Source organism: Anastrepha obliqua, unplaced genomic scaffold (assembly GCF_027943255.1).
Source record: "Anastrepha obliqua isolate idAnaObli1 unplaced genomic scaffold, idAnaObli1_1.0 ptg000012l, whole genome shotgun sequence".
NCBI classification, from domain to species: domain Eukaryota; kingdom Metazoa; phylum Arthropoda; class Insecta; order Diptera; family Tephritidae; genus Anastrepha; species Anastrepha obliqua.
The window spans coordinates 1491270-1501439 of NW_026562179.1; the positions used below are offsets into that span (position 1 = coordinate 1491270).

The 10170-nt window shown below is 39.5% G+C and overlaps 1 protein-coding gene across 1 annotated transcript; it reads left to right on the forward strand.

The window, feature by feature from the left end:
* Positions 1-8701: 8701 nt before the first annotated feature.
* On the forward strand, positions 8702-9925 carry LOC129251271 (putative nuclease HARBI1). Its single transcript, XM_054890639.1, has 4 exons — positions 8702-8875; positions 8934-9124; positions 9187-9334; positions 9407-9925. The coding sequence occupies exons 1-4, from the start codon at positions 8702-8704 to the stop codon at positions 9923-9925; spliced, it is 1032 nt and encodes a 343-aa protein (XP_054746614.1).
* Positions 9926-10170: the final 245 nt, after the last annotated feature.

Below are 10170 nucleotides of genomic sequence, written 5' to 3' on the forward strand. Positions count from 1 at the left end.
ATGATCTGATTGCACCGACCGTTATTGCACAGGCTGATCTTTATATTCTGCCGGGTAGTTTGGAATCGGACTATCTCCCTTGAGCTTTCCACCAAACTACCGAACCATACGATAAAATAGGTCATATAATCGCCTTATGCAACCATAATGTATGCTTAGGTTGAAGAGCCGGTCTTCTTCCAAGCATATGTTCGCAGGCATATAAAGCAATTTCTGCTTTCCTTACCCGTTTTTCGACGTTTAACTTCCAGCTAAGTTTGGAGTCCAGAATCACCCCTAAGTACTTTGCACGGGTGATAGTGAAAGAGTTTGTCCGTTGATATTTGGTAAGGTAAAAGTTGGTACCTTGTATCTGGTGGTGAAAAGCATGAGTTCTGTTTTACTCAGGTTTAAACTTAGACCACATCCTGTGGCCCAAGAGTTAAGCTCGCCTAATGCCCTTTGGATGATCCCTCTGACCGTATTGGGGCCCAGTCCTGACACCATTAGCACCACATCATCAGCGTACGCCACCACTTTTACCCCACCTCCATAAAGTTTTATTAAGATTTAGCTGAGCACACATAGCCATGATATTATATTACGCATATTAGCTTTGATGATCGTGGTTTCTAACATAGAGATGACCCAGTTACTTATGCAACTGTCCACCTCTAGGCTTATCAACGCCGGTTGGATTGCATCTGTACTAACACTGTTTAAGACGCCTTCTATATCCAAGAATGCCGCCATGGTATAATGTTTGCTAGATAGCCCTTTATTGTTCGGATTACCTCGTGAAGTACTGTCTCCGTAAATTTGCCTTTAAGGTATGCGTGTTGTGCAGTTGATATACCAGAGCCCTCCAGAGAGCTTCTGAGGTGTATATCCAAAAGTCTTTAAAAAGTTAGTAACAGGAAAGACGAAAGACTTATTGGCCTGAAGTCCTTCGCTGATTCATGCCCCCTCCTACCTACTTTTGGTATGAAGAGGACCTTGACTAGTTTCCAACTATCTGGAATATGGCCTTAGTTTAAACACGCTTTAAAAATTTCCCCTAGCCATGGTTGGATACAGTCCAAGATTTCCTGTAACATATCTGGAATGATCCCATCTGGCCACGGAGATTTAAAAGGTGAGAAAGATTTGATTGCCCATGCAACTTTCTCCTTGGTGATTATTTCATTTGTAAGATGCTCTGGATTATATTGGCTCCGTCTAATATTTCCCCTACCACTTTCGTAAGCGCTGCATCCCGGAAAATGCGTGTTTAGCAGAAGTTTTAGCGATTTTTCTGCCGTAGCAGTCCAAGTTCCATCAGGTTTCTTAACCCAAGAAGCCATTGAATGGTCTTTGGAAAGAACACGGCTGAGCCTAGCAGAATCCCTGGTGGGTTCGATGGACGAGCAAAATTCCCTCCATCTCTCTTTTTTGGCTGCGCTGATTGCCTTCTTGTACTGTCTCCGACTTTCTCTGTACAATTCGTAATTTCCCGTCGAGTAGCTGAGGTTAAACGTTGATCTAGATGTTTCCCTTAGTTTTAAGAGCTCACTGCTCCACCAAGGAGGGCGAGTTTTTTTTACTAAATTGTATGGGGCAGGACGTTTTTGAGGCCCTACTAAATGCCTTTTCCAGTGTTATGACCCTACCTAGGTTTTCCACCAGAGTGATTTAAGGGATAGGAATCTTTCCTATCCTGTTGTTTACTGCATTTTTGAACCTCTTCCAGTTGGTTCTTAAAGGATTTCGATACGGCAAGGGTGGATCTACCTTAAGATCAAAATCGTAGATGATCCAACCATGATCTGAAAAGGACCTTTTATTGGATACCCTCCAATTATCTACCCTTACTGAGCTATTTTCAGACAGTAAAGTAACATCAATCGCTTTCTCCCATCCTCTGAAGTACTCCGTACTAGGAAAGGTGAAAGTGGGAGTGTTACCCCTGTAACATACTGATAAGTTAGTGTTGATAATAAAATTATATAAAGACTCACCTCGGTCGTTTGTCTCAGAGCATTCCCACAACGCATGCCTCCCGTTGGCGCCGCATCCGAATAGCAGGATTTTATTTCTGGTTCCTTCAAGCACAAGCCTACAAGCCTCCTCGGGCGGTGCAGGCCGATCATGTGCCATATAGATGGATGTAAGTGTGATGCTGACACCGTCAGCGGCTTCCACCTCAACGTAGTTCACATCCTGTGAAATATATATGATGGGATTAAAAATATGTTTAAGGGTTTTTTAGCTACAATACATGATCTAGGATGACCTTGAGTACGGTTATAGTACAGATTGTAGTTTCTTCCCGGGAACCCCTTCACCTCGTTGCTCCGCACCCAGGGTTCCTGAATTAAGGCTATGTCAACGCACCGGATTCGCAGAACGGAATATCTTCAACTGGGCCTTCTGTATACCAACCCGAAGTTTATTTTCCACTGTTTGCAGTGGTTCAAGGCTCTCTTCTGTGGTTTGAATAAGGAACAACACGCTGTGCTTCTGCGGAGCCTCCGCTTTGATGATCGACCAATCGGTCATCGGCCCTGAGCGGTTGTGAGCCTGGAGATAGGGAGTTAATTGATTGGCTTTAAACTCCATGTTTGGTATCTAGATGCAATTCCTCGGCCTTCGTGGTATCTCGCTGGCTGGAATGAGCTTGAGCCTCAAGCCCTACCAGCTGCTCTGAATGTCACCAATCGCCTTTGTCAGGAAATGCAATGATTACTGGTCATCACATTTGATTACTCGGCAACCGCGAACCACTTCCACCGAGTCGAAACCTGCCGATTGACCCTCCGGGCTCGCCATGATATGGTCGACGAATATGCGAGACAACCGTGCCTCAATCTCCGACCATTTGTCAAGAACAGGTTTGCCGCGATTAGATGTTTCGTCCACCAGTGCCATTTGAAGATGGTCCCGTGCCACCTCACTGAATTGTTTGGTAGTTTTGGGGACAACCGCACCCTGATCTGAGATCTTGTGCCTCTTTCTTGGTCTCTTGTTTTCGTCTTGCGAACGGTTACGTTTTTTGGCTTCTGTCTTTCGGGTGGTTTGGAATGCCAGGTATTCGTCCACCTCCTTTTGACACCCTGCCTTGTCAGCCTCATCTTTGGGATGAGCTTTACCTTCGGTATCGTTCTTACGAATCCTGCCAAGGATAGCGAGAGACCTCTGGTAGAGCTTATACCTTGATGGACCTTTATTAACGCGCTTTTGCCCCATGGTTTTAGCGGATGTTGTCGGTTTATTTATAGTTTTGTGGGCTATGGCCCACAGCTTTACCCTCAACTGTTTCCTGAGTAGAGGCCAGGAGCTTATAACCGAGAAAGATCCGATCCCCAGTTTGTCATGGGTAACCGATTTTTCGATATTTTATCTCTTGCCAGGAAAGAGTGTAAACGTGTAGTGCGGATACTCACAGGATACTGTCTCACTCCATCGAACGCGGCCAAACTGAAGCTAGTGCAGAACGCTACATATACAATATGTCACGAAGTCAGCACGATAGGATCTCTGGAGTACCTAACCACTGCCTTACAATTAGCAAGACACGAATAAACTGCTTAGAAAGCGTGGCAGATCAAAAAATTAGCAGCCTGCTTAAATTATCTAAACTGTGTATTAAAGACAAAATATAAAGATCTTACACTCTCCAGACAAATCCTTGGTATCACTACGGATAAATTCCCGGTCTGTGCGGGATCTACAGGATCAGACAAGTCCAACCTAATCTGGCGTAACCGAGGCTACCTATTGCTTACTTAAAGATTGATACAAGTTTTAAGTTTAGCAACAAATAATAATTTGCGGTCTTCCACTTTACAGGTCTTACTGTATACTTATACATCTGCTTCCTGTGCTGTGGTGAAAAAGCCGTTGGGACTTGAGGCCTCCATTACTTTGCTATTGTTCTTGTTTTTTCCAGTTGTAGGAAGTTAGAGTCCAGTGGGGTACATACTCGTACATTAATGGTCTGGCAGATGACGGACGTATAAAATGTACGAAAAATTCACATAGCCAAAAGCAAAATTTGCTTAACCCTCCGTTGGGAATCCAGGTCTGACCAGCTCTTTTTCGATTTTCGACGTGAGTTTCATATATTTCTTTTATAGGTATCGATTTAAGGATATATCCTTTTAAAAAATATCCTCGAGCAGGACGAAAAAAAGATTGAAAAAGTTACACCTCGGGTCTGGCCCCTATACAAATGTATGGAAACTGATGCATTTTGCCTATTCTACCTGTTTTTTTTTACTTCTTCGCGGTAAATCTATATTTAGACTATCATTTACGGTCATTTAGGTTACCTGCACACATATCAACCGGTTGTTGTATCGTTTCTTTGTCCTTTTTTATGTACTGGCTGTACGTTCTACTCAAATATGAACGAGACGTTATCAATAAAACGGTCCGCGGATGACATATGGCAAAAATAAATTTTTTGTTTTTTGGTAGGACTTTTATAAACTAACATGGTAAATTTCAGCGTGATATGTCACATAGTTTGTTTTCTGTGCTACTGTAAACAAGTCAAGCTCGAGTGTGTTCTTCGAATTTAACGATGGAAATTCAAGTTGAACAAAGAATTTGTTTGAAATTTTGTTATTCCAAGAAAATTTCGGCTTCAGACGCCTTAAAAATGTTGTACGTGGTTTTCAATGGTACAAATCGTTCAAAGAGGGCCGTACATCAACCCAAAAAACCACGCCAAAGTCGCTCAAAAATTAAGGTTATGCTGACTGTTTTTTTCGATTACGAAGGTGTGGTGCACTCGGAGTTCCTTCCGCAAGGCCGATCGGTTAACGCTGAATATTATTTAGACGTTTTAAAGCGTTTGCGCGAGAAAATTCGTCTTAAAAGGAAGGAATTGTGGGACAACAAGTCATGGTTCTTGCATCACGATAATGCACCAGCTCACACATCACGTCTTGTTCGTGATTATTTGAACAAAAGTAATGTTAATATCGTTCCGCAAGCACCGTATTCGCCTGATATGGCTCCATGTGACTTTTTTCTGTTTCCCAAGCTCAAGTTGCCGCTCCGAGGAAAACATTTTGAGACAATTGAAGTCATAAAAGAGAATTCGAAGAACACACTCGAGCTTGACTTGTTTACAGTAGCACAGAAAACAAACTATGTGACATATCACGCTGAAATTTGCCATGTAAGCTTATAACAGTCCTACCAAAAAACAAAAAATTTATTTTTGCCATCCGCGGACCGTTTTATTGATACCGTCTCCGTCATATTTGAGCAGAGGGTATATACATATGTATGTACTATGTTCTGCATCGTTTCTATTTCGCAGTCATTTAGCGAATAAACGTTGAGCACTTAACGCATTAGTGCGGAATAAGAAGTAATTTGCGCGCGAAATAAAACATCATAATGAGCAGGAAGAAATAATCAAGCCATAAGAAATACTTGATAACGATGAAAAAATTGATCATCCTCAATTATTGAATGAGTCGACTGCTGCGCCAGTGGTGGACCATCTGCGGCTATGTTTATTTGACAACACCATAATATGAGACTTCGGTCCGGGCCAAGGCATCAAACAAATCGATATGCAAGTGAAGCCATTAAAAAATTGAATGAAGCACATCCAGATGCAAAACAAAGAGTTTGGATTGATCTGACTAGTACTGAGTTTGGTGCATGTATTGGTATTCTTTTGGCCATGGGTGTAACACACAGTAATATGAAGTCAGAAAACGGAAGTCTTGTGGCGGTCAGATGCTTAGCCCATTTTTCGAGCAACCATGTCCCATCGTCGATTCAAATTTTTGACACGATATATTTTCCTTTTGATAACGTTGAAACATGTGAATTTCGCCAAGGAACCGATAAAGCTACGCTTATTCGTGATTTTCTTGAAAGAAAACCTCAAGGATAATTATTATCCGAAAGAAAAGATTACTGTTGGCGTACAACTGTTTCCATATCGAGGCTGAACTAAAATAAATTCACACAACATATTTCATCAAAAAACGGCGTATGATCAAATACGGCATAAGAATCTGGTGGACATGTGACTTTCAAACAAAATATCCGTTGCAAGGAAAACTATATTGTAGCCGATCAGAAGGAGAAGAGCGTGAATTTCATTAAGAGGAAAATTGTGATAGTAGAACAGTGGTCGTACAATTATAGCCGATAACTTTTTCGTCACCTATAATGGAGCTGAACGTCTCGCTACTATAGGACTTGCACTAGTTGGCACCATACGATCCAACAACCGCTGCATTCCACCAGAAATAAAAGACAACAATTCTCGCCCACTGCTTTCGTCACTGTTTGGTTTTTATGAAAACCTGGTTAAAGTCAGTAACTATGTACCAAAAAAGAATAGAGTGGTTAATTTAAAGAATGAAGCAAAAAACACCATCGGTCATTATTTATTATAATGCACACAAAGCCGTCGTCGATTGCATGGATCAAATGGTCACACATTTCACATCACAACGGCCAACAAGTTGATAGACCTTTGCTTTCTTTTACAACATGTGATATGTCATTGCATTGGCAACGTTCTGTGTTTGCAAGAAAGTGTTTGGGCACTGAAAAAGTGATGCAAGACGAACATTTTTGACGACTTTATCGAACACATTAGTCCTTGTAAACATCGAAAATCGTATGAATTATCCAGCCGTTATTTCTCAATTCACTACTCGTGTGGCTATGTAATAATTTTCAACAAACCAATTACTATCCCTGGGAATATTGTAGTCAACCAACCAACCGGAGCCGATACACTCACAGCGAAGAGAGATTGTCGCCTTTGTCTACAAGGAACCGAACAGTTTCGTCGAAAAACTCATTTCTATTGTATTATATGCAAGAATTCAGAACAGCCCTCAAAAATCTCTTATAATAAATATATGTATATCGTTTCATATTTTATATTTTTATTTTGATTTCACTGCAATCAAAACTCCTTTCTATTGTATTGTATGCAAGAATCCAGTACTCCAGTAAAGAACAGCACTCAAAAATCTCTTATATATTATCTTCCACCTAATCCATAAGTATATATCGTTTCATATTTTATATTTTCATTTTGATTTCATTGCAATCACCTCTTTTTCTTCATCCTTTTTCGAAATAAGTCAAACCAATACGTTCAGCGATAATTTTTGCTTGTGTAGGTAGCTCAATGCAAGGCAAAAGCAATGAAAATATAAGTAACTAAAAATATATATCTGCGATACTTAAAATTAATTATAAATGTGGCGCATTCGCCACATATTCCCAAGCGAATGGATGCAAATACAGATCGAAGGTTTTAAAAAAGATGTTTAACGGAGGGTTAACCTAATTTATATAACTTAAAAATTTATTCAACCGCACGCAAAAGAAAAACATTTTATACATAAACTATAACAATTCACGATCAAGAGCTATTATGATTAAAAACAAGAAATACGTACATACCTCAAACAGACTGAAACATTTTACATTCGCCGCTTTCTATTCTCCTATTTCCTGTTCCTGCGAAAAATTTGTATGTACTATACTATAAAAGCGACAACACTATCGATGATCAAGCGGCTTTATCTACAGCTGCTTAGCTCACAAGCGATATGCTTAAGCCATACTTTCAAATGTAAGTAGGAATATTTTGCTTATTATTGTATATTTGGCATACCGGGGGCACAGTACTTTGAAAAAACCAAGAGAATTACATAACAGTTTAAGCAACATGTGGTGAAAAGCACGACGCTTGTTTTTTGGCCGTCTTACAACAGGATGAAATCATTTTGTATATTTTAAGGCGGAATGCTCTTCGATTCGACGGGCGTCGAGATGGATATATCAGGGCTGCATATAAACAAAAAGAACATATGATCTTGTAGTGAAAGCAAATATTTCATTTCGTTTTGTATTAACTGGTTTTTGTTAGTTGTGAAATATATTATAAAATTAGTGCTTATTGAAGTAAAAGAAGGTTAAAATGGAATTTGGGGTAGTCGTAGATGGTAGGTCCGACCATAACTTCGATATGGGGACGCACAATCATTTTTCAACATGATTAAGCCCAACTTTTCTCTATTCTTTCAAGCTTTTCTTGAAAAGATGAAGGAAGCTTGCATTTGAATTTGTATTCCATTTATTTTCTGCATTTAATGTGATATAATTAAAAACACCATCTATAAAAATGTGCGCACTTGCCGTACGGAAAAAATAGAATGTTGCCAGTATTTATACATTCCGGCTGGCGTAACGCACGTATGTGGCGCCTTCGACTCAAATACACATAATCCAAATCGAATTGTGATTACTTAAGGTGGTGCCATTAAACAACAGTTACTTTAATCTGACTTCAGGTCCTTTCGCAATACAAAACAAACAAAAGTAGGAGAAATTGCATGCTTGTGAAAATTCAGTGAATGGCTTAGTAATATTGTGATTTGTGAGATTATTATGCCCGAATTCTGTAAGCAGTCTCAAGTCACTAATTGAGACTTTTCGTGGTGAAATTTGATTTTGAGACTAGTTGGTATTCAGTAAGCAATCTCACGTCATTAGTCTCAAAAAAAAGTCACTAATTAGTGATCTACTTCTGAGCAGCTCACAAAACGAAAAATATGGAAGAGGAATTAATTATTTTATATAATATATATTGCAAAAAAACGCGAAAATGAAGCGAAGTAATATGTTTTGGGTAAAAATTTCTTAAGAACACGAATAATTGTGTATTTATTGACGTTTTAGAAACATGCGTAGACGGATTCTGGCAAGTTTACGCAGCAGGGAAGACCCATTCCTTCTGGAAGAAGACGTTTTCAGGAGGTTTTTAAGATTCCCGAAATCCTTCTGCTGGGAGCTTATTCAAGATCTCAAACCACTTGACAAGTTTGAGCGGAGTTCGAGAATTCCATTTGAACTTCGGGTGAGCTTGATATAGTAATAAAAATATATAGGTAGGCTTTACAACATATTACTTTCAGTTTGTTTCAGTACTATATTTTCTGGCAAATGGCTCCTACCAAAGCGTTATTGGAAACTGCCACTTCTCGGCAATGAGTCAACCAAGCGTGTCGAGATGTATTGAGCAAATTTGCAAGATGGTAGTGGAACACAAACACTTTGAAATTAGTTTTCCCAATGAGGCGGAGCATTACAACAGCATAAAGAGGGGGTAAGTTTTAAACATGGTACAAAATATGCATTTGCACCATTTCAACGGCTTAAAATTTGCAGCTTCCATAACAAATTCGGAATAAAAGGCGTCATAGGTGCTATTGACTGCACACATATTGCAATACTTTCCCCGCAATCTTTAATTGCTGGAGTAGTACCTCATGAGTATATGAATCGCAAGGGATACTACAGCATTAATGTTGAAGCCGTGAGTTTATAAAAAATAAATACTGGTTTATCAACATTTTGTAATGTTTATAACTAATAACCCCATTCCTAGATTTGCAACGACGAACTAATTTTTCAAAACGTCAATGCACGATTCCCAGGATCTTGTCATGACGCCGGTATATGGACAACTTCGCCGGTGAGAATCAAACTCATCAGGGAACACATTGTGGGGGCATTTAAATGGCTTTTAGGTGATTCAGGTTATCCTTTGGAGCCATGGCTTCTAACACCAATAGCAACACCTTCTTCCGCTAGCGAAGAGATTTTCAATAAAACACATATAAAAGCAAGGAACACAATTGAACGTGCCTTTGGAGTCCTGAAATCACGATTTCGGTGTCTATCCAAAGAGCGCGTTCTTAGATATTCATACAAAAATGCGGCAGCTATCATCTATACATGTGTAGTATTCCACAATATGCTGCAAAAACGTGGCATATTCACTGATGAGGCCATGCCACCAGAAGACCCATCGAATGATGAAAATAGTGAACCAATAAGGTCAACAGAATATTATTCTGAAGGCAGAAGGGCGAGGCAAAATTGCATAAACGCACTTACACTGTAAAACTTTTGTAAAAAATAAAATTCATGAATTATAACATAACATATATAAACTTTATTTTATTTATTATTATTGTCTTTATTGACAACGGCTTGCGATAAAGCTAGAATAGCATTGGCCACGTTGTTCATGGAGTCACAAAACTGTTCCATGCAGTTAAGACTTCGCTCTCTAAATTTTCTTTCTTCCTCGTTCCTTTCGTTCAAGGATTTAATCATTTTTTTGATTAGCTCATCCGAATCGGTTTT

Excerpts from the sequence above, each read along its gene's own strand:
- LOC129251271 (XM_054890639.1), top strand. The coding sequence starts at position 8,702 with ATGCGTAGACGGATTCTGGCAAGTTTACGCAGCAGGGAAGACCCATTC. Across the intron at positions 8,876-8,933 it reads GAATTCCATTTGAACTTCGG|TTTGTTTCAGTACTATATTT; the intron begins GTGAGCTTGATA and ends TATTACTTTCAG. Across the intron at positions 9,335-9,406 it reads ACAGCATTAATGTTGAAGCC|ATTTGCAACGACGAACTAAT; the intron begins GTGAGTTTATAA and ends CCCCATTCCTAG.